The sequence below is a fragment of the Saimiri boliviensis genome, chromosome 14 (assembly GCF_048565385.1).
Source record: "Saimiri boliviensis isolate mSaiBol1 chromosome 14, mSaiBol1.pri, whole genome shotgun sequence".
NCBI lineage: Eukaryota > Metazoa > Chordata > Mammalia > Primates > Cebidae > Saimiri > Saimiri boliviensis.
This window is the reverse complement of record NC_133462.1, coordinates 15,707,744-15,733,274: the sequence shown is the minus strand read 5'-3', so window position 1 is coordinate 15,733,274 and position 25,531 is coordinate 15,707,744. Positions and strand designations below refer to the sequence as shown.

The 25,531-nt window shown below is 52.5% G+C and overlaps 2 protein-coding genes across 9 annotated transcripts in view; both read left to right on the top strand.

The window, feature by feature from the left end:
* Positions 1–7,457, top strand: part of HNRNPUL1 (heterogeneous nuclear ribonucleoprotein U like 1) — a 46,081-nt gene extending 38,624 nt beyond the window's left edge. For 7 of the 8 annotated variants that reach the window (XM_010331048.2, XM_074386304.1, XM_074386307.1 and 4 more), the window contains exons 11-15: positions 1,116–1,284; positions 2,236–2,517; positions 3,513–3,802; positions 5,439–5,660; positions 6,210–7,457. In XM_010331048.2, the coding sequence (XP_010329350.1) occupies positions 1,116–1,284; positions 2,236–2,517; positions 3,513–3,802; positions 5,439–5,660; positions 6,210–6,326 (1,080 nt within the window). In that variant the 3' untranslated portion in view covers positions 6,327–7,457. The remainder of the gene's footprint in view (positions 1–1,115; positions 1,285–2,235; positions 2,518–3,512; positions 3,803–5,438; positions 5,661–6,209) is intronic. The other variant, XM_010331045.3, reaches the window with a different exon arrangement.
* Positions 7,458–9,921: 2,464 nt separating this feature from the next.
* On the top strand, positions 9,922–25,255 carry CCDC97 (coiled-coil domain containing 97). The gene is made up of 5 exons (XM_003943183.3): positions 9,922–10,119; positions 16,350–16,805; positions 19,419–19,697; positions 20,263–20,392; positions 22,534–25,255. Exons 1-5 carry the CDS (start codon positions 10,053–10,055, stop codon positions 22,652–22,654), a joined length of 1,053 nt encoding a protein of 350 aa, XP_003943232.1. The 5' UTR covers positions 9,922–10,052; the 3' UTR covers positions 22,655–25,255.
* The last annotated feature ends 276 nt before the right edge of the window (positions 25,256–25,531 follow it).

The window sequence follows — 25,531 nt, the reverse complement described above, 5'->3', positions numbered from 1 at the left end:
GAGGATGTGCATAATACAGTTCTTTTTGTGTAAAAAAATGACATAGATAGGCCGGGTGCGGTGGCTCAAGCCTGTAATCCCAGCACTTTAGGAGGCCAAGGCGGGTGGATCACGAGGTCAAGAGATCGAGACCATCCTGGTCAACATGGTGAAACCCCGTCTCTACTAAAAATACAAAAAATTAGCTGGGCATGGTGGCACGTGCCTGTAGTCCCAGCTACTCAGAAGGCTGAGGCAGGAGAATTGCCTGAACTCAGGAGGCGGAGGTTGCGGTGAGCCGAGATCGCGCCATTGCACTCCAGCCTGGGTAACGAGAGCGAACCCCCGTCTCAAAAAAAAAAAAAAAAAAAAAAAAAATCACATAGATGGCTGGGCGTGGTGGCTCACGCTTGTAATCCCAGCACTTTGGGAGGCTGAGGTGGGCAGGTCACAAGGTGAAGAGTTCGAGACCAGTCTGGCCAAGATAATGAAACCCCATCTCTATCAAAAATACAAAAATTAGCTGGGCGTGGTGGCGGGCGCCTGTAGTCCCAGCTACTCGGGAGGCTGAGCCAGTAGAATTGCTTGAACCTGAGAAGTGGAGGTTGCAGTGAGCCGAGATCGCGCTATTGCACTCCAGCCTGGGTGACAGAGTGAGACTCCATCTCAAAAATAAATAAATAAATAAATAAATATTTCTAAAAGTGCACATAAGAAATTCAGTGTTCATTCTCTCTGAGAAGAAGGGCTGGCACTACAGGAATGCAGGGGTGTTTCCTCTAAACTTTATGCCTTATACTATGAATTTTTTTTTTTACCAAGAGTGTATATTAACTTTTAGGATAGGGAAAAGAGATTCTAAGGCACAGTACCAAGAACAAATAGGATTCAGAAGCAAAGCCCCAACTATTAGAAATCCTTTGTCCTTTGCCTGTCTGCAGCCACTTATCTAAGCAATTCATTTGCTGAGGGGGGCTCAAGAATCTTCAAAGTAAAAAAGAGCTGTTTCCTGAGTTTCTCTGCTTACGAGGAGCACTAATATCCTTCTCTCAGTCGCTGGCCTACATAATACCCCTCAGAGGAAAAAAACAATTCTTAATGTACCATCTCTTGCCTCTTCTGTTACTTACCCTTAGACAAATGTTTATGGGTCAGCCCAGAGACGAAAAATGCGACCATTTGAAGGCTTCCAGCGCAAAGCTATTGTAATTTGTCCCACTGACGAGGACCTAAAAGACAGAACAATAAAGAGAACCGACGAGGAAGGAAAGGATGTCCCAGATCATGCGGTCTTAGAAATGAAAGGTAGGAAATGAGTGCTTCCCAAAGGAACATCACCACAGGGTCCTGGAGAGAAGCAGCTCTTGACTCAGTTTGCCCCTCCCTGGGTCCCTCATGACTTCTTTTCTGATCTTACTCTTTCTTTGCTTCTGCTTTGTCCCTTCCTTGTCTGCCACAGCTGTGAATGGGAAAAATACTCATCCCTTTCTTGTGTCGGGGTTTTCAGGCAAGATGGGACTGGGCAGCATGAGGGAAAGGATGTATGGGAGCTAAAGCTGAAAGTCCTGCATGCTCACCCTGCCTCTGGCCCCAGATGGGCTGACTGGGGGAGCTTCGGTTTGCTTCTCTGTAGAAATGGGGATGGTGATGCCATCTGTCTGACCTGTTCCCTGGGGTGAGGCCTGAGGGAGCTGAGCACTGTGGCTAGGTGGGTCTTAGCCACCTCTTCAGAAAAAAAGAGGAGAGAGGGGTCTTTGTTAGTCCCTGACACTTAGCAGGCTGTGGGGCTGGGGCTCTGTCTACCTCTTTCTTTCTTTTTTTTTTCTTTTTTGGAGACAGTCTCTCCCTGTCACCCAGGCTGGTGTGCAGTGGTGTGATCTCAGCTCACTGCAACCTCCACCTCCCAGGTTCAAGTGATTATCCTGCCTCAGCCTCCCAAATAGCTGGGACTACAGGCGCATGCCACCATGCCCGGCTAATTTTTGTATTTTTAGTAGAGATGGGGTTTCGCCATGTTGGCCAGGCTGGTCTTGAACTTTCGACCTCAGGTGATCCACCCACCTCGGCTTCCCAAAGTGCTGGGATTACAAGTGTGAGTCACCACACCCAGCTTTCTGTCTACCTCTTTCTTATTCGCTACTCCAGTTTTCTTCACCTTCTCCCTTCTGGAAGGCCACTCTTCTGGGTGGAGGGGAACAGACTTCAGAAGGTACTGACCTCTTCTCCCTGTTCCTTCTGGGGCACTCTTCCTCCTAGCCAACTTCACATTGCCAGATGTTGGAGACTTCCTGGATGAGGTTCTGTTCATTGAGCTGCAGCGAGAGGAAGCAGACAAGCTAGTGAGGCAGTACAATGAGGAAGGCCGCAAGGCCGGGCCACCCCCTGAAAAACGCTTTGACAACCGAGGTGGTGGCTTCCGGGGCCGCGGGGGTGGCGGTGGCTTCCAGCGCTATGACAACCGAGGACCCCCTGGAGGCAACCGTGGTGGCTTCCAGAACCGAGGGGGAGGCAGCGGAGGAGGAGGCAACTACCGAGGAGGTGAGATATCTCACACACAGCACTCTCCACTTTCTGTTCCCAGGTTGGGGTTGGGCTTTGACTGCTTATTCAGTCAGCAGCTGAAGTTTTCTGAGCTCCAGCTGTGAGTTAAACTCTGGTAGAAAACTGAAATAAGTCAGACGCAGATGCCTGAGAAATGCTCCCACCGTCCCACTCCCCCAGGCATTGCTTATGAAGCCCTTTGTCCATTTGCATGTCATAGTGCCCACTCTGTCACGTTGCTGTCATTTTTGTGAACTTTCCCCCATCTAACCATGACCTCCTTGGAAATAGGGTCTAGATCAAAATCTATTGGAAATGGGGTCTACATCTTTGGCCATGTCTGAAGAGGACTAGATGTGACTCGTTCATAGCTGTCCCCAGTGCTTAGCCTCCTCTCTTTTCTTTTTGAGACGGAGTATTGCTCTTGTTCCCCAAGCTGGAATGTAAAGGCGCAATCTGGGCTCACCACAACCTCCGCCTCCTGGGTTCAAGTGATTCGCCTCAGCCTCCCAAGTAGCTGGGATTACAGGCATGTGCCACCATGCCTGGCTAATTTTGTATATTTAGTAGAAACAGGGGTGCTCCATTTTGGTCAGGCTGGTCTTGAACTCCTGATCTCAGGTGATCTGGCCTTTCAGAATGCTGGGGTTACATGTGTAAGCCACTGTGCCCAGCCTGCTTCCTCTATTTCAGCATCTCCTTCCTGCATATTGAGCAGCTATTGAGATGCTGGGACATAGAACCCAAGACTACCCTGGTCTCTGCCTCACCATTCTCACAGTCCAGTGGATGAGACAAACCTATCATAAGGGCTGGGACAGGGGAGTATGCCCAGGGATCTGCGGAATCCCAGAGGACATGCTTTGTTCACCATGAGTTCTTGCTCTGCTCCTGAGTTCATGCTGGCTTATAGTAGTCACCAAGACAGCCCAGTTCTCTGGGGTTGCAAGTTGGGAATGATGATGCCTTTCATGTGGATTTCTCCAACACAGGTTTCAACCGCAGTGGAGGTGGTGGCTATAACCAGAACCGCTGGGGTAACAACAGCCGGGATAACAACAACTCCAACAACAGAGGCAGCTACAACCGGGCTCCCCAGCAACAGCCACCACCACAGCAGCCTCCGCCACCACAGCCACCACCCCAGCAGCCACCGCCACCACCCAGCTACAGCCCTGCTCGGAACCCCCCAGGGGCCACCACCTACAATAAGAACAGCAGCATCCCTGGCTCAAGCGCCAATACCAGCACCCCCACCGTCAGCAGCTACAGCCCTCCACAGGTGAGAGAATGAGTGTGTGTTTGTATGTGGGGATCACACGTGTGCTCTTGAACCTGAGCAGGTTAAGACATGCCCCAGCTACTGGCCTTCACTCAGATGGACCCTAGACATTCCCAGATCCCCTCCAAACCCAGAAGTAAATGGAGACCTTCCCAGAACCTACTCTTCTCCCACCATCCTCAGGGGGATGGGCTATAAGCACTGATCCTCCAGCAAGTGACTTGGCTGTGTCACTAACCTCACTAAATCCTCAAGAAAGCACTTGATTGGAAAGCACATCCCTTGTCCAGACTGAAAGGGACTGACCTCTTTGTCTTTTGGATGTAATGACCAGGGCCTTAAGGTCACTGAGACTTGCCCTCTGCACAGAGAGCTTCTATCCTGAGCAGCTCCAGGCTCAGTTCCAGTTGTTGGAAAGCCATTGCCCTGGCTCTGGTATGCATAGGCTCCTGTAAACCAGAGAGGTCTTCAGTTATTGCACAGCCATTTCCCGAGTACTTTCCTCATGCCAGGCCTGGAAGCAGTTGCCAGGTGACGGATGGTTCCCAGGCCCAGTCTAAGTAGAATATTTCCTAGAACAAGAGTTGGGCAGGCGCAGATCCAGACCCCCAGCCCTACAACATCCTGTTTCTGTGAGCTTGGACAAACAGCTTCCTGTCTCTGGGTCTCATTTTCCTCATAAAGGCATTAGTAGAACTCACTTCCAAGGTTTGTTATGAGGAATGGGTGGCGCTATAGCTCTGGGACTAGGCAGACCTGGGGTCAAGACCTTTTCGCTGTGTGACCTTGGCCCAGAAATTTCATCTTCTTGAGCCTCAGCTTCTTTCTTTTTAAAACGGGGCTTGTGGGACCCACCCCCAGATTTGATATGGAGATTAAACGAGTAAGTGGCCGGGCGCGGTGGCTCACGCCTGTAATCCCAGCACTTTGGGAGGCCAGGGTGGGTGGATCACGAGGTCGAGAGATCGAGACCATCCTGGTCAACATGGTGAAACCCCGTCTCTACTAAAAATACAAAAAATTAGCTGGGCATGGTGTTATGTGCCTGTAATCCCAGCTACTCAGGAGGCTGAGGCAGGAGAATTGCCTGAACCCAGGAGGCGGAGGTTGCGGTGAGCCGAGATCGCGCCATTGCACTCCAGCCTGGGTAACGAGCGATACTCCGTCTCAAAAAAAAAAACAAACAAACAACAAAAAACAAACAAAAATGAGTAAATGATCCAACCTGCACTTGAGAAGCACTACTGTTTCTCAGCAGATCTTCCGGTAACAACTACCACCACCTGTTGAGTGCCCAGTGATTTATACATGCAAGCTTATTGAATACTCAGGGGAAGCTAAAGGGGCTGTTCTATTGTGATTCTCATTTTACAAAAAAGAAAACTGGGATTTCAAGAAGTGCCATGTACCTTGCTCCCCGGGTGCGTCAGAGCTGGGGCTGGAGTCCAGATCACCTCAGAGCTGGGGTTGGAGTCCAGATCCTGCCCTGTCCAGACATGGCATGGAGCTGGCTCACCACCTCAGCCCACAAACAGTGCCCACCAGGCAAGGGAAGGGCCCCTGTGGGCCAACCACTTAACAAAGGCCCTTTTTCCATCCCAGCATTTCACATCTGCAGATTTCCTCTATTTCACAGAGCTTTGGCTTTTTTCCCTCCACTTTCCAGCCGAGTTACAGCCAGCCACCCTACAACCAGGGAGGTTACAGCCAGGGCTACACAGCCCCACCGCCTCCACCTCCACCACCACCTGCCTACAACTATGGGAGCTACGGCGGTTACAACCCCGCCCCCTATACCCCACCACCACCCCCCACTGCACAGACCTACCCTCAGCCCAGCTATAACCAGTATCAGCAGGTAGGTGCCAGACTGGGGGCCAACTGGCTGAAGAGACTTCCATGGGCCCCTCCTGGATGTGTATTTCCAGACTGGATTCCCTGTTTATCCCTAAAAAGACAGCCTGCTGGCCTTGGCCTAGTGTTCTGGTGCAGCCGTTCCTTTGGGTCAGTACTTCTGTACTGGGTGCTAGGTAATTGGTGTCCTAGCCCCCTCCACAGTGCAGGGGCCTCAGAGTCCTCTTTCAGCACCATGGCCAGGGGGCTCCAAATCCTGCTGCCGGTTGCTGCCCAGGCCCCTATCTATACCTGTTACTAAATCTTTTGAATATGATATCTAGGTGTACCCAAAAGGCACTGGGTTGACAAGCTGAAACCTGGGCTTCAGCCCCTAACTGCCTACCTCTGTGGCATCAGGTCTTCCCAAGATGCCTTGATTTCTCTGTCAGGGGACCTGTGTTCAGCTGTTGTCACAGCACCTATCTCTGTCCTAGGTGAGGGCGGGACTGCTGGGAAAGCTACATGTGGGGTCGATGCAGGATAACTTGGTGTTCTTGGTTTCTCTCCGCAGTATGCCCAGCAGTGGAACCAGTACTATCAGAACCAGGGCCAGTGGCCACCGTACTACGGGAACTATGACTACGGGAGCTACTCTGGGAACACACAGGGTGGCACAAGCACACAGTAGCCAGTGTGACCCAGAGGCTCCCGGAGGCCCCTGCCGGCTTCCTCCACCAGCGCCTGCCTCAGCCCCTCCTCTGCCCCTGCCAGATCCCGTGGTGCTGGGGATGGGGTCATCCCAGGGCTGCCTCCCTCCAGGCCACTGCCTCCCCTCTGAGGGGCTTCTTCCCCTCCACAGGGCCAGGCAGTTTTCTCTGGATTCAAACAGGCAACAATGACCTTTCATTTTCCCCCCTCCCCTACCTTCCACCTTCTGAAGTTCTTCCTACCTTCTTCCTTTTTGACTAAATAATCCCCCCTTCCCTTGGTCATACAGTGAGGCTACAGTGACTGAGGGGAGAAGCCCTTCCCATTCACTCTCCCAACCCTGCTCCACCCTCAGCTTCCCAGACCCTCATGCAGTTGGTTGTAAATTCTCCCAGGAGCTGTTTTACTGTCTACTTTTCAGGATTAAAAAAAAAAAAAAAAAATCAAAAACTTAAAAAAAAAAAAAAGTTTAAAAAGCAAAATGGGGAGGGAGGAAGCAGTGACATATTTTTTTGGTAATTATGCGCTTTTTTTTAATTTTTAGAATTTGTCTGTTTTTACTGTGGGTCGGCTATTGATATTTCATCAAGATAAGCATTTCTTTCCTGAGTTCAGGTGACTGAGGAAGAGCCACAAAACAAAACACATAAAACCAAACCACAGAATGATCTTGAACCTGACTTTTTATACGACATCCCAGTTCCCCGTAACTTTGCACACAAGCTTCTGTGTTCAGTTGAATTGTAACTGCTTTTTGTATTTGGAGAGAGTGTGACTATTGAACTTGAAACCTTTTATTCCGGGCGTCTTGGTAGTTTCTGGTGGGATTCAGTGGGTGAGAGGGAAGAAGGGGAGGTTGGGGGGCTCCTTCCCTTCAGAACTTGAAGTTTCTCCCACTGCCTCCTCTCCAGTCATCTCCCAGGTGCCAGACCCAAAAGGTTTTCCTACAGTGATACCCTTTCTTTTTACTTCCCCTTGACTCATGTTTTAACAGGATTTTAACAAACTGCACTTACTAAGAAATGTGTTTGCCCTGTTTTGTTTGGTTTGGTTTTGTTTTCTTTGAATAAATGACATGGCACCTTCTAGCAGGAAGGAAGCAGGGTTGAAACCCTGAGGTGTTACTGCAGTTAGCCGCCATTTGGGGGGCCTTTTCAAAGGGAAATTATTTACTCATTCATTAAACCAGCTTACTGAGGGATTCATATGCCTGGCCCTGATTTTCGTGCTAAAAATGCACCCTTAAACAAGGGTCCCTGGTTTATATCCACTAGTTCATTTTTAAAGTGGTTCTCTGGTTCCCCATCTCTCACAGTCTGAAATCCCTCCAGGAGTTTTTGAGTAAAAAGTGTGGAGGAGGCCTGTGGGTGGAGGGATGGGTGGGGCTGATGGGGCAGAGACCAGGGATCATCACTGGGCATCTGCAGACCACCTGCCTCAGGCCTGGCCTGTGTGCAGCAAATAGGACCCTTCCTTCCTCCTGTGGTGGAGACTCATGGGGATTCTGGGAGCTTCATGTTTCAGCCAGTGAGGCACCTGCTGTGTTCTTTGGTAGTCCTGGACCCAGTTCTCACGGAGCTGCGACTCCAGGGAACACAGACCTGCCAGCACCAAGAGGTCAGCTGTGAGAGCCTGGGGTGGTATGCAGGGAGGGCTTCCTGGAGGAGTGAGCCAGGAGAAGACTCCAGATTGCACCCCCATGGCCCATTGTTCTTCATCCTTAGCAACCTTATTTCTTCATTCCCTCAGTACATGCTGTGTTCCTGGCTCCTTATGAGGGACAGTGCTGGACCACAGGAGAAGCCAGGTCAGCCCCAACCTTCCCTGGTGGGAGCTCAGAGCCTTGCGAAGGGGAGATGGGCAGCAAAAACAAGGGAGAGAAGCTGACTAGTTTCAGAATCTTCGGTAGGGCATCAGAATGTGAGAAGGAATGAAGGCTGGTGCCAAAAGGGACCCTAGAGTGCCCCGGACAGGAGGGAGCAGGGCCCTTAGTCTGGAAAGTCCCCTTCTCTGCATGTCCATGTGCTATGCTACAGCACCCTCTGCTGGCGTCACCTGGTAATGCCTAGGTATTGGGTGGTAAATGGGGACCTCCTTGGCTTCCATATACCCAGACCTCAAGGGAATGCAAATGAGGAAGTTCTTCCTGTTTTGAGCCACCGACTTCCTCTAACATCTCATCCCCAGTCCCTTGATCCCCTTGCCCACTCCCTTCAGAATAAAGGAGGTCAAGCTACTTACTATGGCTTATGAGGCCCCACATGACCTAGCACCTGTAACCTCACTGGCTCCATCTCTTTCTGCTCCCTCTTTGTATATTACATCAGTGGTTATTTTGTTCTGAGGAGCCATAAATCCCTTTTGGAACCCACAAATGCCATGAACCTCTGCATTGGAGAATGCAGAAGCACATGGAATTTTGCATAAAAATCATGAGGTTCAGACCGGGCACAGTGGCTCACGCCTGTAATCCCAGCACTTTGGGAGGCTGAAGTTGGCGGATCACCTGAGGTCGGGAACTCAAGACCAGCCTGGCCAACATGGAGAAATCCTGTCTACTAAAAATACAAAATTAGCCGGGCATGGTGGTGCGTTCCTGTAATCCCAGCTACTCGGGAGGCTGAGGCAGGAGAATCACTCGAACCTGGGAGGCAGTGATGAGCCGAGTTCGCGCCATTGCACTCCAGCCTGGGCAATAAGAGCAAAACTACTTTTCAAAAAGAAAAGAAAGGAAAAGCCCTGGCCACTGAGTGGTTACTGGTGGCATGTCTGTCTACTCTGCCGGTAATGCCTAAATAGAGCCCCTACCCATCCCATGGGGAACTCAGGACCACAATTGTGGTGTTTAGCACCTGCAGATTTCCTCCAGGTCCTGGGAACACAAAATGGGAAGTTCTACCTCATCACCCATCTCATGCCAGCCAGTGACAGGGTATGATGACAGAAGTAAGCCAGTCTTGTGGCTCTCCCCTTGTAATCCCAGTACTTTTGAGAGGCTGAAGCGGGAGGACTGCCCTAAGGCCAGGACTTAGAGAACAGCCTGGGCAACGAAGTGGTACCCCTGGCGCTACAAAAATTTTAATTAACCAAGCGCGGTGGTGCGCTCCTGTAGTCCCAACTACTCCGAAGGCTGAGGCAGGAGGATCACTTTAGCACAGGAATGTGAGGTTACAGTGAGCTATGATCGCGCCACTGCACTCGTCTGGGAAACAGAGCGAGACCCTGACCCAAAAAAAATAAACAAATAAAAAAGTCAAGCCTTAGTAAATATTCCTGGATTCCTGAAGGGGTGGAGAAAGGAAAAGGACAGGCGGAGGTCTAAACTAGAGCACGAACCCACCCTCAAGAGTATGACAGCTCCAGGCTCCGGGGGACAGTCCTTTAACCATCCATCCCAAAATTAAGCACGCTTGGAGCCAGAGTCACAGCGGTGAAAAAACGAACAATGGTTCTGGTTCCTACTAGTAACAGAGGTTTAAGGGCCCCTCACCCGGGAGCCTCTTTCCTCCCTGGAGGAGAGCGGCAGGGACCCAAAGAGGCACGCATGCGCAGTGCAACGTCTGCCTTAGTCCCGGAACTTTGGTACCCGGGCGGAGCGGTGCACCCGGACCCGGAGCAGTCTCAGGCGGAAGTGTCTCTTGCGTGCGTGGGCGTAAGGTTGTTGTGCGCACCCACCCGGGCGGTTCGCAAGTCTGAGAGAATCAAGATGGAGGCCATGGCGACCCCAGGGGTGGCGGCGGCGGCGGCGGCGGCGACGAAGGAACCCGATGAGGGTGAGATCTTGGTCATGCGGAGGCGGCAGTTGGGTGCGGCTGCGGTGTCTCTAGGAAATGATTCCCCCAGGAACGCGAAGGAGGACTCGTTTTAGGGGGACACTCGTCCCCCTCCTCCTTACCGGTCCTCTTCACCACTTTGCCCAGATTATCCTCTCCCTTGTCGCAGGCTGACCTCCTTTTCCTCCATTCCTTTCCCCCGAAATTAACCTCTTCCCGGTTCCAGACCAACACTTTCCATGTCCCTAACTTATCTCCTTACGAGGCTAACTCTGGAGTTAACAGAAACCTCTCCTCTGCCCGGCCCAATTCCCACATTGCCCCAGACCAGCTCTTCTCAAATTACCTCCTTCCCTATGCCAAGCTGAGCCTTCCCTTGCCCCAGCCGAAGAGGTACTTTTGCCTCCTACCTCTCCAGGCTAAACTTCTGCCTGCCTGATGCAAACTTGACTTATCCCAATCTAACGATTCCCTCATTTCATTGTAAGTCCTCTTACCCCCAAAGTCCGAAATCCAGCCAGGCTCCTTTCAGAGTGTTTACTCAGTTTCTGTACTTCCCCCCAACCCTCAAAATAATCCGATGTGGGGTGAAGTGTGGTTGGAAGGCTGGCTCAAACGCTGCTGGCCAAGAATTAGTAATTGTGGAAACCAGATGGAGATGATGGGTATATGGAGGTGGAGGGAGAGGTGTCGTTGTATTTTCTACTTTTGTGTATGTTTGAAATTTTCTAAACATAAAAAAATTTAACCTAAAAAAAAAAAAATCTAAGGTCGGGTGCAATGGCTTCCACTTACAATCCCAACACTTTGAGAGGCCAAGGCAGAAGGGTTGCTTGAGCGCAGGAGTTTTGAGACCAGCGTGGGCATCATAGAGAAACCCAGTATCTACAAAAATTTAAAAATTAGCCAGGCGTGGTGGCTAGGGAGTAGCTAGGGCAAGCTACTCGGGAGACTAAGGTGGGAGTATCACTCAAACCCTTTCACATTTCAGGGAGCTAAGATTATTACACCACTGCACTACAGTCTCTGCAAGAGTGAGACCTGAGCCCAGGAGTTTGAGACCAGCACTGGCAACATAACGAGACCCCATCTTTACAAAAAAAAAATTTTTTTTTTTTTGTTGAGATGGAGTTTCACCCTTGTTACCCAGGCTGGAGTGCAATGGCGCGATCTCGGCTCACCGCAACCTCCGCTTCCTGGGCTCAGGCAATTCTCCTGCCTCAGCCTCCTGAGTAGCTGGGATTACAGGCACGTGCCACCATGCCCAGCTAATTTTTTGCACTTCTAGTAGAGACGGGGTTTCACCATGTTGACCAGGATGGTCTCGATCTCTCGACCTCGGGATCCACCCGCCTCGGCCTCCCAAAGTGCTGGGATTACAGGCTTGAGCCACCGCGCCCGGCTACAAAAAATTTAAAAATTAAGGCCTGGTGCAGTGGCTCATGCCTGTAATCCCAGCACTTTGGGAGGCTGAGGTGGGCAGATCACCTGAGCTCAGGAGTTGGAGACCAGCCTAGCTAACATAGTGAAACCCATCTTTACTAAAAATAGAAAAATTAGCCAGGCATCATGACATGTGCCTGTAATCCCAGCTACCTGGAAGGCTGAGGTACCAACCAGAATCATTTGAACCCAGGAGGTGGATTGCAGTGAGCAGAGATCACACCACTGCACTCCAGCCTGGGTGACACAGTGAAACTGTCTCAAAAAAAAAAAAAAAAAAAAGCCAGGTGTGGAGGTGCATTCCGGTGGTCCTAGCTACTCAGGAAGCTGAGATGGGAATATCACTTGAGCCCAGGAGGTTGAGTCTGCAGTGAGCTGCATTTGCGCCATCACATTCCAGCCTGGGCAACACAACAACACCCTGTTTCAGAAAAAGAAAAAGAAAAAATCTATCTCTTGGCCCCATCTGTCTCCTCCAGAGAGTCATACTTAGTCTCCGTTACCTTACCTCCTGCCTGCCACTGTCTGACTTTTACCCTAAGAAACTGCTCTGATTAGGATCCCCACTGACTTCCCCCATGTTGTTCAATCCAGTCACCCCATTCAGGTTTTTTTTGTTTTTTTCTGAGAGAGTCTCGCTCTGTTGCCCAGGCTGGAGTGCAGTGGCGCAATCTTCCAGGTTCAAGTGATTCCCATGCCTCAGCTTCCCAAGTAGCTGGGATTACAGGCACCCACTACCATGCCTGGCTAAGTTTTTGTGTTTTTAGTAGAGATGGGGGTTGCACCATATTGGCCAGGCTGGTCTCAAACTTCTGACCTCAAGAAATCTTCCCACCTCAGCCTCCCAGAGTGCTGGGATTACAGATGTGAGCCACCACACCTTGCCCATTCAGGTTTTTTTCTTACTAGTCTGGAGTAGAATTAAATGCTGTTGACCCTTCCTTCTTACACACTATCCTTTGGCTTCTGCGGCACCACAGTGCCTTATTTCCTGCCTCTTGGGCTGTTCCTTCTCAGCCTCTGACTTTGTTTCCCAGAGGTGCTGTAACAAAGGACCACAGACTGCATGGCCTCAAGCAACAGAACTTTGTTCTCTCATAGTTCTCTAGGCCAGAGGTCTGAAGTCAGTGTGGCTGAGCTGAAATCCAGGTGTCTGCAGTGTTGTGTTTCCCCACAGGCTCTGGGAGAGAACTGTTTGCTTTTTTTTGAAGTTTTGCTCTTGTTGCCCAGGCTGGAAGGAGTGCAGTGGTGCAATCTTGGCTCACTGCAGCCTCCAACTCCAGGGTTCAAGCAGTTCTCCTGCCTCAGCCTCCTGAGTAGCTGGGATTACAGGCATGCGCTACCACACTCAACTAATTTTTTGTATTTTTGGTAAAGATGGGGTTTCGCCATGTTGGCCAGGCTGGTCTTGAGCTCCTGACCTCAAGGGATCCACCCACCTTGGCCTCCCAAAGTGCTAGGATTATAGGGGTGAGCCATTGCGACCAGCCTCTTTTAATTTTTTTCATTTAAGGTAACAGTAATGGGTTCCTGTGATTAAGACGTAGCTACCTTTTGGACAGCCGGTTTTTAGCTCCAGAGGCATTCCTCTCCACATCTGTGCAGTGCTTTTTCCTGGACCCTCTTCTCGTCCCTCTCTCACTACCCCCTGCCCTCCCCGACCCTTACCTCTCTCATTTCACTTGGCTTTGGCTTTTGTCTTTTTTTTTTTTTTTTTTTTTTTTTTTTTTGACAGAGTCTTGCTCTGTTGCCCAGGCTGGATTGCAGTGGCGCAATCTCGGCTCACCACAACCTCTGCCTCCTGGGTTCAATCGATTCTCCTGCCTCAGCCTCCTGAGTAGCTGGGACTTCAGGCATGTGCCACCATGCCCGGCTAATTTTTGTATTTCTAGTAGAGATGGGGTTTCACTATGTTGGCCAAGCTCATGACCCACCCGCCTGAGCCTCCCAAAGTGCTGGGATTACAGGCGTGAGCCACCGCTCCCAGCTGGCTCTTGTCTTCACTCTGATGACACCCACAGCTGTTTCCAGCCCAGCACTTCTCTCCTGAGGAGTCTGGAGGCCCGTGTAGCAGCACTCAGACCATTCCCGAGGCCAGAGCCTGGGAACTCACCCTGGATGCCTCCTTTACCTCCCCGCACATCAGCCTCGTGGTTCCTCCACTCAGCCTCTTGACCGCTTTCTAATTCACTCACTCGTGATCCTGTTCCTTCCTCCACAGCCCCTGCCCTTGTCCATTTCAGTCTTCAGCTGCGTTAATGATTGAAATCCTCCCTGATATACACTACACATGTAATGTCACTCCTTCTCTCCTCCCCAACCCAGCCACACCACCTAAAGGAGTTGTCTCTCTACTCTGTCTTCACGTATTTCCTACCTGCTGTAAGCCTGCTCCCTCCATTCTTGGGAAACAGCTCTCAGCACAGTTTGCCAAGCACTCAGCTTTCCTGTTTTCTTTTCCTTTTTTTTTTTTTTTTTTTTTTTTTGAGATAGTCTTCGCTCTGTCACCCAGGCTGGAGGACAATGGCTAATCTCAGCTCACTGCGACTTCCGCCATCTGGGTTCAAGTGATTCTTGTGCCTCACCCTCCCGAGTAGCATGGATTACAGATGCCCACCACTATGCCCAGCCGATTTTTGTATTTTTAGTAGAGACGGAGTTTCACCATGTTGGCCAGGCTGGTCTTGAATTTGAGGCATCAAGTGATCTGCTCACCTCAGTTTCCCAAAGTACAGGGTTACAGGCATGAGCCACAGTGCCCAGTCAGCTTTCCTGTTTTCTTTGCCTGTATTATCTTTGATCCTGACTGTATCCCACATCAGACTGGATACCTCCTGATGGCATGAGCTGGTCTGGATTCATCCCGTGGATACTCAGCATTGCCTGACATAGGGCCTCTCAGAGATTTAGAGTTACTAAAGAGTGGTTGAGTGAAAGCATGGATGCCTGAGAGTGTAAATGAATGAGTAAGCAAATTAGCAAATGTATTAATGATTTAAAGAATTGACTGGATCGGCCGGGCGTGGTGGCTCACGGGTATAATCCAAGCACTTTGGAGGCCAAGGTGGGAGGATCACCTGACGTCGGGAGTTTAAGACCAGCCTGACCAACATGGTGAAACCCCATCTTAAAAAAAAAAAAGAAGTGTGCTGGGCGCGGTGGCTCAAGCCTGTAATCCCAGCACTTTGGGAGGCCGAGGCGGGTGGATCACAAGGTCAAGAGATCGAGACCATCCTGGTCAATATGGTGAAACCCCGTCTCTACTAAAAATACAAAAAAAAAATTAGTTGGGCATGGTGGCGCGTGCCTGTAATCCCAGCTACTCAGGAGGCTGAGGCAGGAGAATTGCCTGAACCCAGGAGGCGGAGGTTGCGGTGAGCCGAGATCGCGCCATTGCACTCCAGCCTGGGTAACAAGAGCAAAACTCCGTCTCAAAAAAAAAAAAAAAGAATTGACTGGATCAATAAGTCAGGCCTCAGGGCCTTTGCAGTAGTTGTTTCCTCTGCCTGGAATTCTCTTTTCCAAGAGATCTCATGGCTTTAATCCCTCACCACCTCAGGTCTCTACTCAAATGCCACTTTTTTGTCAAAGCTTTCTCTGAGTCTTGCATTTAAAATTGCAGCCTTAGCCAGGCATGGTTGCTTATGCTGTAATCTCAGCACTTTGGAAGGCTGAGGCAGGAGGATCATTTGAGGCCAGGAGTTCAAAACCAGCCCGGGCAACACAGCAAGACCCTGTCTCTACCAAAAAATTTAAAATTAGGTGGGGTCCATTGGCATGTGCCTGTAATTAGAGCACTTTGGAAGGCCAAGATGGGAGGATCGCCTGAGCTCAGGAGTTTGAGACCAGCCTTGGGCAACCTAGTGAAACCTTGTCTCTACTGAAACTTTAAAAAAAAAAAAAACTTGGCCTGGCGCAGTGGCTCACACCTGTAATCCTAGCACTTTGGGAGGCCAAGGTGGGTGGATCACTTGAGGTCAGGAGTTCAAGACCAGCCTGGCCATCATGGTGAAACCCCATCTTAAAAAAAAACAAAAAACAAAAAACTTAAAGATTAACTGAAATATGGTAGTGTAGGCCTGTAGTCCTGGCTACTCAGAAGGCTGAGGTGGGAGGATTGCTTGAGCCCAGGAGTTCAAGGTTACAGTGAATCACAGTTGCACCATTGCACTTCAGCCTGGCAATGAAACGAGACCCTGTCTCTAAAAATAAAAATAAAAATAGGCCAGTCACAGTGGCTTACGCCTTTAATCCCCAGCACTTTGGGAGGCCAAGGCAGGAGGATTGCTGGAGCCCAGGAGTTTAAGACCAGCCTGAGTAACATGACATTATCCTGTCTCTACAAAAAGTTGAAAAATTAGCCGGGCATGGTGGTCCTAGCTACATGGGAGGCTGAGATGGGAGGATCTCTCAAGCCCAGGAGGTCAAGGCTGCAGTGAGATGTGATTGCACCACTGCACTCCAGCCTGGGTGACAGAGCAAGACCCTGTCTTGAAAATAAAATAAAATAAAATAAAATTACAGCCTCCTCCACCTTCTTCCCTCCTCCTTCCCTCTTTATTTTTCCACATAACTCCAGGAAACACAGAACACATATTGTTTTCAGTAATTATGTTGCTAATTGCGTCCCCTACTAAAATGTCAACGTTTGCTCATTGTGGTTTCTCTAGTGCCCAGAACAGTGCCCAGAATATAGTAGGTACCCAGTAAATGTGAGCTCAGTGACTAAGCACCCAGTCCCTTCCTACACACCCATCTCTGAACTAACAAATCTCCCCTTTCCTCAGGCTGCATGGAGCCTAGACCTGGACACTGGGGTGAGCTAATCCGGACACCAGTCCCATCTAAACCCCAGGACAAAGTGGAAGCAGTTGAGGCAATGCCAGTGACCCTGGACAGTGACACCTCCACGGCTGAAAATGCAGCAGTGAGTGCCATGCTGCATGCTGTGGCTGCCAGCCGCTTGCCTGTGTGCAGCCAGCAGCAGGGTGAACCCGACCTGACAGAGCGTGAGAAAGTAGCCATCCTGGCCCAGCTGTATCATGAGAAGCCACTGGTGTTCCTGGAGCGCTTCCGCACAGGCCTCCGTGAGGAGCACCTGGCCTGCTTTGGTCACGTGCGTGGTGACCACCGTGCAGACTTCTACTGTGCTGAGGTGGCCCAGCAGGGCACTGCCCGACCCCGCACCCTGCGTACCCGCCTCCGTAACCGGCGCTATGCTGCCCTGCGAGAGCTGATCCAAGGTGTGGGGGCCAGATGGGTGAGAGTGGCACAGATGGGGAAGGAGGGGAGACTGAGGCAGAGGGAATTAGAAAAAAGAATGCAAGAACAGAAACACAGAGATAGAAATCCTGAGAGAAGTTTTGAAACAGAGACAGGGACACAGGAAGAGACTGAGACAGAAATGCAAAGTAAAGGGGAGAGATAGACAGGTCTAGGGGAAGAGAATGGGACAGGCAGTGAGAATAGATCATAATTTAGTAGATGACAGAAGTGGCATTTCAGATCAGTAAGTACACAGTGCTGTGATAATTGGTTCTACCTAAGGAAGAAAACATGAGATCCCTACCTTACACCATATACAAAGGCATCAGAGGAAACCAGAAGAAATTTGTACATGACCTTGAGACACCCTCTGAAAACCATGAAGGAAAAAAATCATTGATAGTTTTTTTACCATGACATAATTAAAAGCATCCTTGTGACCACGACACCAGAACCAAAGTTAAAAGATGAGAATGAAGCAGAGAGTAAGTTAAATTGTTAGGGAGAAGGCACATGTTACAGAGAGATTCATAGAGAACGAGTGAGAGACTGGGTCTGGTGGCTCATGCCTGTAATCCCAACACTTTGGGATGCCAAGGTGGGCAGATTTCTTGAACTTGGGAGTACAAGACCAGCCTGGGCAACATGGTGAAACCCAGTGTTTACAAAAAATACAAAAATTAGCCAGGTGTGGTGGTGCACACCTGTAGTCTTAGCTACTCAGGAGGCTGAGGTATAAGAATTGCTTGAGCCTGGAAGGTAGAAGTTTTAGTGAGCTGAGATCCCACCACTAAGCTCTAGCCTAGGCCACAGAGCCAGACCTTGTCTCAAAAGCAAAAAAAAAAAAAAAAAAAAGGTGAAAGATGGGTTGGGTGTGGTGGCTCAGGCCTATAATCCCAGCACTTTGGGAGGCCAAAGAGAGCAGATCACCTGAGGGCGGGAGATCCAGAGCAGCCTGGTCAACATGGTGAAACCGCGTCTCTACTAAAAATGCAAACAAATTAGCCAGGCATGGTGGCAGGCACCTGTAATTTCAACTACTCAGGAGGCTGAGGCAGAAGAATCGCATGAATCTGGGAGGGAGAGGTTACCAAAAAAAAAAAAAAGGAAGATGAATGATTGAATGAGGTGGGGATAGGTGACAGAAACTGAGAAAAGCAGGAAAGATAGAAAGATGGCGATAAAGGGAGAGTTGGAGAGAGACCCAGAGCCGGGGTGGGTGATAATCCAGGTTAGGGAGAAGGAGGGATAGAAACTCAATCTGCTAGAGGCTGGGCACTGTGGCTCATTCCTGTAATCCCAGCACTTTGGGAGGTCGAGGCAGGTGGATCACTTGAGATCAGGAGTTTGAGACCAGCCTGGCCAATATAGTGAAATCCCATCTCTTCTAAAAATACAAAAAAATTAACCAAGCACTGTGGCAGGTGGGTGTAACCTCAGCTACTCAGGAAGCTGAGGGAGGAGAATCATCACTTGAACCTGGGAGGTGGAGGTTGCAGTTACCCAAGATGATGCCACAACACTCCAGCCTGGCCATCAGAGTGAGGTTCCATCTCAAAAAACTGAATATGCTGGAGGATGCCAGAAACAGCTGAGAGTAAGAGAGCTGGCAGGAGTGGGGAACCTGAGCAGGACAGGGACAGTCACAGCCTATGGTGCTGCAGAGGCCAGGAGTCTGGGCAGTTTCTTGGCCCCAGGCTCTGAAGATGGGGCTAGGACCAGTGGAGGGGAGCGACTGGGTCAGGTTTAACTGTTATCTGAGGGACAGAGTTGCTCCTGCAGGAACAGGCAGCCAGGAGACATGCAGAGAACCCAGGTTTTGGGATGGTGGGGAAGCCAGATCCACCCAAGGGGTTGCATTTGGGAGAGGTCGGATCTAGGGCCTTCTACCACCAGGAGGGCCTGGCTTTCCCAGGGATACTCATATGGGCAGACACCCCACCTGACCTGATCCCTTGCACACACGTGCTAGAGCCACGTGGATGTATGTAGAGACACGCCCCACAGTGCAGGTGTGTCCAAGTGCGTCCACTGCCAGCCAGACTGGGGCCTAACAAACAGGCACATACAACCTGCTGCATTCCTCCATGCTGACACCTAGCCAGACAGGTGCCTGTGGGCATATGCTGGGGCTCACGGAGAGGTATGTGGATGCAGGCCATACACACATCCACGGGCAGGAGCTTGTGTATCGTGCCTGGACACAGCTGTACACCAGCTCCAGACCTTCAGAGCCTCAGAGGCCAGGATGGAGCCAGGTCTACCTAGGCGAACACATGCTTGGATGCATGAATACTCAGGAAGATACAGGCTGGGCCGTGCACACACACTCAGGTGGCTGCATGAGTAATCATGTGCACATGACCTCAGGCGCCTGCATGAGTTCTTGTGTGCACAGCCTCGGGCACCTACATGAGGACTCACACGCCCACATCAGGTGCCTGCATATGCTCCTGTGTTTCTGAGTGTGTGCACCCACACACCTGGACTGTGTATGCACATCATCCCACAAGCATGATCACATGCACACCCACACGGACAGGTCTGCTCACTCACTCACCCCATGCCCACCCTGTCTCTCCTCTGTGCAGGGGGCGAGTACTTCAGTGATGAGCAGATGCGGTTCCGGGCCCCCCTGCTGTACGAGCAGTACATCGGGCAGTATCTCACCCAGGAGGAGCTCAGTGCCCGCGCCCCGACCCACCAGGCCCCCAAGCCCGGGTCCCCTGGCAGGCCCGCCTGCCCGCTCTCCAACCTGCTGCTCCAATCCTACGAGGAGCGGGAGCTGCAGCAGCGGCTGCTCCAACAGCAAGAGGAGGAGGAAGCCTGCTTGGAGGAAGAGGAAGAAGAGGAGGACAGTGATGAGGAAGGTGAGGGCCAGTAGCAGGGAGACCCCAGTTTCCAGACACCCCAGTCTTGGGCCTGCCTGTCTCCAGTTATGGCAGCAGACTGGCCCCCAGTCTGCAAAAGCCGACATTGTGTCCCTCCCCTGACCGGCCTGACCCTCTCCCTGTGTGCCCTTCCAAACCTGTAGCATCCCTGCCCCCCACTCCTCCAAGGCACCAAATGATCCCTCACCAAGAGGTATTTGCTCAGGCCATTCCCTTTGTGAGGAATGCCTCTCTTCCCACCCTTCAGGTCTCATCCTGACCCGACCATACGGTCTCCAGAGCACTGTATGGTCCATGTGATTGCATGCCTCTGGAGGGCAAGGACCAGGACCATATCTGTCACTGCTGTGTTCCCAGAGCCACTGTATGGTCCATGTGATTGCATGCCTCTGGAGGGCAAGGACCAGGACCATATCTGTCACTGCTGTGTTCCCAGAGCCACCCAGCACAAGGCTGGGCACAGAAGCCGCAGCTCTCTGTGGACTTCGTTCAGTGCCTGCCCAAGTGCACCCTCATTCACACCCCCTCTGGTCTCCTTCTGCAGACCAGAGGTCAGGCAAGGACTCGGAGGCCTGGATCCCTGACTCAGAGGAGAGGCTGATCCTGCGAGAAGAGTTCACCAGCCGGATGCACCAGCGCTTCCTGGATGGCAAGGACGGGGACTTTGACTACAGGTGCTCCTGTGCCCCCCACCTCCCCATCCCCCAGCCCAGCACCCCACGGCCTCTGGCCACATGCAAAGCCCTGGCCAAGCTGTGGGGGCCTCCCTTCGTGGAGCTGGAAGGCCCTGAAACAGTTCCAGGGTGTGGACTCGGGTTGAACACCCTAAGGAGGCTGGGTGACCTTGGATGAGCCCTGTCCTTGTCAGACCCTCAATCTCCTCACCTGTAAGGCAAGGGGTGAGCAGGGATGACGTATAGCTCAGTATCAATGAAACCCTGAAACATTTCCCTCCTGGCAGGTGGCAGAGGCCACTACCCCAACTCCCTCCAAGTGTCCCCAGGAAGCCCAACCTCTTCCCCAGGACCTTGGACCTCCTCATGCTGCAGGAAGTAATCCCTGGCAGGGTTCATGCCTGGCATGGAGGGGCCTGTGCTGGCTGCCCCCACAGTTGCCAGTTGTTCATTTCTCCAGTAGCACCCCAGGGCTGAGACACGTGGACCACCTACTTTGAAAAGGACCCAGGAGAGTGACGTGTCAGTCAAAGATTGGTTTTGTCATTCAAGGTAGCTTTGCCTTGTGGTCCCAAACACTGGGCCCGGCAGCAGAGGGCTCTCCTTGGTTTCACATCCAGCTTCGATGACGTAAGAAATGTGTGACCACATGTAGGCAGACCCTGTGTCCGTCCTGAGGTGGACTCATCAGGAAAGTGGGAATTGTGATTGCCACTGCCATGGGGCGCAGCCATAGTCACCGGAGCCTCCACCAGTTCTGGGATCCCCAGCTCTTGCATGGAATCTGGCTGCTTCACTTCCAGCCAGGACCGCCTACTCAGAACCCCGGTTCCTGCACGCAGAGTAGTGAGCAGAGGTCCATGGTGACCCTCAGTCAGCAGGCACTACTGCCATTCCCAAGCCAGGGGCCCAGGAGGAAATTGGGGGACCAGTGTGTCCCCTCGGGAGGGCAGCTGTTGGGCTGCAGTGGCCTCGACACGTCCCCCATCTGTGCATTCAGTCAGCATGTGCCGAGCATCTGTGATGTCCACAGGCTCTGGGAATAAGGCAGAGACCAAAACCAAAGAAAGGCTTCCCTGCCTGGAAAGAGGTCCCACTCTAGTTAGGAAGATCGAGAATTTTCTAGCACTTCATCATGATGGAGCCATGAGGAAAAGTGAAGCATGGGGAGGGAAGTGATAGGGGGGCCAGGGAAGGCCTCTCTGAGGCGGGGACAGTAAAGGCCTGCAGAAAGTCAGTGGGGGGAGGGGGAGGAGCGTTCCTGGCAGAGGCCACAGCAGGTGCCAGAGCCTTCAGCAGCACCAAGGGACAGAAGGGGCCAGAAGTCACAATGGGTAGGAGATCTCTGAGTGGCCAGATCAAGCTGGGCTTGGCGACCCAAGTGATTGCCACTGGGTTTGCTTGCTGCCCTAGGGTATGGGCAGCTGTCCTGCCTGTGGTTGGGTCTGGCTGGTCCCTGGCCTCTGTCCACTGGAGGGCAGTAGCAAGCCCCAGTGGTGAAGGCAGAATGTCAGAATGCCATGCGGGCAGAATCACCACCACGTGCTTCTCCGTGGAGAGCCACTGCCTGCTTGGGAACTACTCCCCCCATGTGTTGCTACATTTTACAACTTTTTAAGAAAAACTAGTTTTGGGTTTTTTGTTTTGTTTTGTTTTGTTTTGTTTTTTAAGATAGGGTCTTTGTCACCCAGGGTGGAATGTTGTGGTTTCATCATAGCTCACCGTAGCCTTGACCTCCTGGCCTGAAGCGAGCCTCCTGCCTCAGCCTCCTGAGTAAGCTGGGACTACAGGTGCTTGCCACCACACCTGGCTACTTTTTCCATTTTTTTGTAGAGACAGGGTCTCCCTGTGTTGCCCAGGGCTCCAACTGCTGGGCTCAAGCCATCCTCCTGCCTTGGCCTCTCATAGTGCTAGCTTGCAGGTATGAGCCATCATGCCCAGCCAGGAGTTTTTGTGCAAACTCTGATTTGGAAACGGTTTCTTTTAGTTTTAAACCCTGAGAGGCCCACCGTCCCCATCGGAGGGTCAGCTCTGACAGCTGCCAGCGCATGGCCTTTGACATCAGAGTGCCCCAGGCCCTTGACCCGGGCATCCTAGGGTCCCAGGAAGACCCAGTCCTTGACAGCCTCCTCCCCCTGCAGCGCAGTAGACGACAACCCCGACTTCGACAACCTGGACATCGTGGCACGGGATGAGGAGGAGAGGTACTTCGATGAGGAGGAGCCTGAGGATGCACCCAGCCCAGAGCTGGAAGGGGACTGATGGCTGCCACCCTTCTCACCGCCTGCCCCATCCTCGACCCCAACAAGGCAACTGATTCCAGGCCAGCTCAGTGACCCTTTCTCTAGGGAGACATCAGGGCAGCACCCATCGCCCCACACATACCACCATCTCGCTGGGTCTAGTCTCGTCTCAGGCAAGCCCACCCCCTCTTGTTTCTGGGGTTCCCTGCCTTTGTCCTCTCTCCCACCCCGTCCCTTGCCTCTGTCGTTGCCTGTGGGCTTCTCTCTCTCCCTGCCCCCGCTCCCTCTTGCCAATGCTCTGGCTGGCTGTCTCCCCTTGCTGGAGGCCAGCTAGCAGGCCGTTTCATAGCTGGAAGTGGCCGGTTTGGTTCTTGTGCTGACCCCTGGGCCCCAGTGCAGCCGCCTCCTGTGCGTCCGTCTCCCCCTCTCTGTTTATGTCTGCACTCTGTTTCACACTCTGAGCCTCCTCGCTTCTGTTAGGTTCCCATCTTTCCTTCTGCCTCACTTTGGGCCTCTTGTTCTTTCTGCTGGTACATTTCCACCTCTCTAGGCATCTGCTGTCACTGTCCCTGTCTGTCTCTCAGCTTTTATCTCTGCATTTCAATCCCCTGCTCCAGGCTCTGGGCCCCTTCTTCCCTCTTCCCTCAAACCTGGCTGCTATGGGCTAGGCAGTACGCTGACCACCGAGTAATGCAGCCCCAGGGGAGGGAGGAGACCCCGGGGAAGGAAGGCTGGGGCACAGCTCTCATCACTCCCAAGGACCCAGGCTGGGGGTCACGGGGCCTGCCAGCTTGAGTGTAGAGGGAGGGGGGACTCGACCCCCTCAGCCCCACCAGCCCCCCTCTGCCCAACCACAATTTTCCCTTCCTCCGCCTTCCTCTCCCTCTCCTGTTTACACTCCCCAAATGTGCACAGGCTGTTATCATGGGTCCTGAGTCATCCCACACACAGCCTGCCCCAGCATCCCTGCCCCCAGCTGGCCGCAGGGCCCGCCCCATGGAGCCCCCTGCCGCCCTGGGCTAATGGGAGCCAGATGGCCGCCTGGTGACTCAGCCACGGGCCTGTGGGAACCCAGGCGTCCCGCCTTCCCATGCCCCCACACCCGGCTCCTGCTCCCCCAGCAGACATACACACAGAAGGGCCTGGCCACTATTGAGGGGGTGCACAGGCCAAGGGTCAGCAAGACAGGGCCTGGGGACTCCTCATGCCTCTGTGATGGAAGGGTGGCGTCCTGCCATGGCTCAGCCTGAAGGACCCTCAAAACTACCTCCGGGAGTCCACCAGCCTCAGCTGTGCCCTCTGGGTCAACCAGAATTTGAGCCAGACAGGGAAAGTGAGAGCTGGATGGAGGGAGACAGATGTTCAGACAGAGCAACTACTAAAGAACGAAAGCCTCCCCTGTGGAGCGCTTCTGTCCTCTCAGGCCCGAGCCACAGCCCAGCCAACTAGTGAAATGGGTCACGGGAGGCCCGGAAAGGTGCTGCTTCCTCAAGGCCACTCGGCCATCAGAGACAGACGTGACACACGAACCCAGGCCTAGGGCCACAAAGGTCCTAGAGATGACCGGGCTGTCTGGCTGGTCAGGTGTCGGGGCCGTCCAGAGCTGGGCAGCGTTGAAGGGACAAGTGCACACGCAGGCGCCCTCACAAAGGAAGGTTGGAGAAGGGTCAGACGGCAGGCCTAGTGCCCCGTGCTGGGCACTGTCCTGGACACAGACAGGATCGGGTCATCATGTGGAGATCAGTCTCCAAATCACTGAGTTGGCCCAGCTGTGCTATGTGCTAGGGACAGATATCACTCCTTTGTCACCCAGAGGAGGAAGCGGTTGCCAGGCCCAAGATAACCCAGCAGCCAGACTCCGGGACCTCAGGGTCACACCTCGGAGAGCCAAGAGTGCAAGATGAGAGCCGTATGTCTCTTACGTATCTGCATTTGTGCCCCGTTTGTAAGAGCAGAGGGCCTGGACCACAGGAAGAGTATCAGCCTTTGGTGACAGGCACATTTTTGACCAGTCTATCATTTGGTCATTAAATTTGTTTACGCTATACTCTGCTGTAATGTAAATTTGTTGTGACCGTTTTTAAAAAGCGATGAGAGACACAGAAATTGAGTCAGAATTAGGTTTAGTCAGCTGGTCAAGACGGGAGCGTCTAGTTGACAGACAGAGGTGGAGCCGGTGCCAGCGACAGGGATTAGAAGGGGAGACAGGAAGAGAGGTGGAGACAGTGGGGCAGGGATGGCAGGAGACCCACCCCCTGGTCACTGCCTAGGGGTGGTGGGCCCCCAGGGCAGGCACCTCCCAGTTCTCCTGGGGTCGGGGTAGGCGGAAAGGCTGAGTCAGGGAGGGCAGGCCCCGCTGGGAGAGAGCCCCTAGGTGGGCATCCGGCCCCCACCCCTGTGTCTCCTGTCCGTCCTGGCCCTGGCCTGGCGCGCACTGGCCTGGCCGGCACCCCGCCACCTCCCCCTCCCCCACCCCCCCGTGTGTCCTGCCAGAGCCAGCTGCCTCCCTGCACTCCCTCTCCAGCTCTTGTCGCTCTGTCCCTCTATCCACAGTCACTTCTCCCTGCTTCTCTGCGTTTCCTTCCTGCCCGCTGCCTTCCTCCCTCACTGCTGTCTTCTCGTTCTAGTTGTCAGTGTCTCCCCGTTACTTTCCGTCTCCCCCTCTCCTCCCTTGTTTTTCACATGCTTCTCTGTCCCTCCCTCCCTCCCTCCCTCTCTCCCTCTCTCCCTCTCTCCCTCTCTCCCTCTCTCTCCTCCCCACCTTTTCCACTCCTTGTCCCCAGCCATTCTCAGCTTCTGCCACCTCATTTCCCTGTCCCTTTCTCTGCTGGAGCCTCCCTCTGGGGGCTCTGTTCTACCCTCGCTTTGCCCTTTCCCCTCCCTGCTGTGTCTTGGC

Excerpts from the sequence above, each read along its gene's own strand:
- CCDC97 (XM_003943183.3), top strand. The coding sequence starts at position 10,053 with ATGGAGGCCATGGCGACCCCAGGGGTGGCGGCGGCGGCGGCGGCGGCG. Across the intron at positions 10,120-16,349 it reads GACGAAGGAACCCGATGAGG|GCTGCATGGAGCCTAGACCT; the intron begins GTGAGATCTTGG and ends CCCTTTCCTCAG. Across the intron at positions 20,393-22,533 it reads GACGGGGACTTTGACTACAG|CGCAGTAGACGACAACCCCG; the intron begins GTGCTCCTGTGC and ends CTCCCCCTGCAG.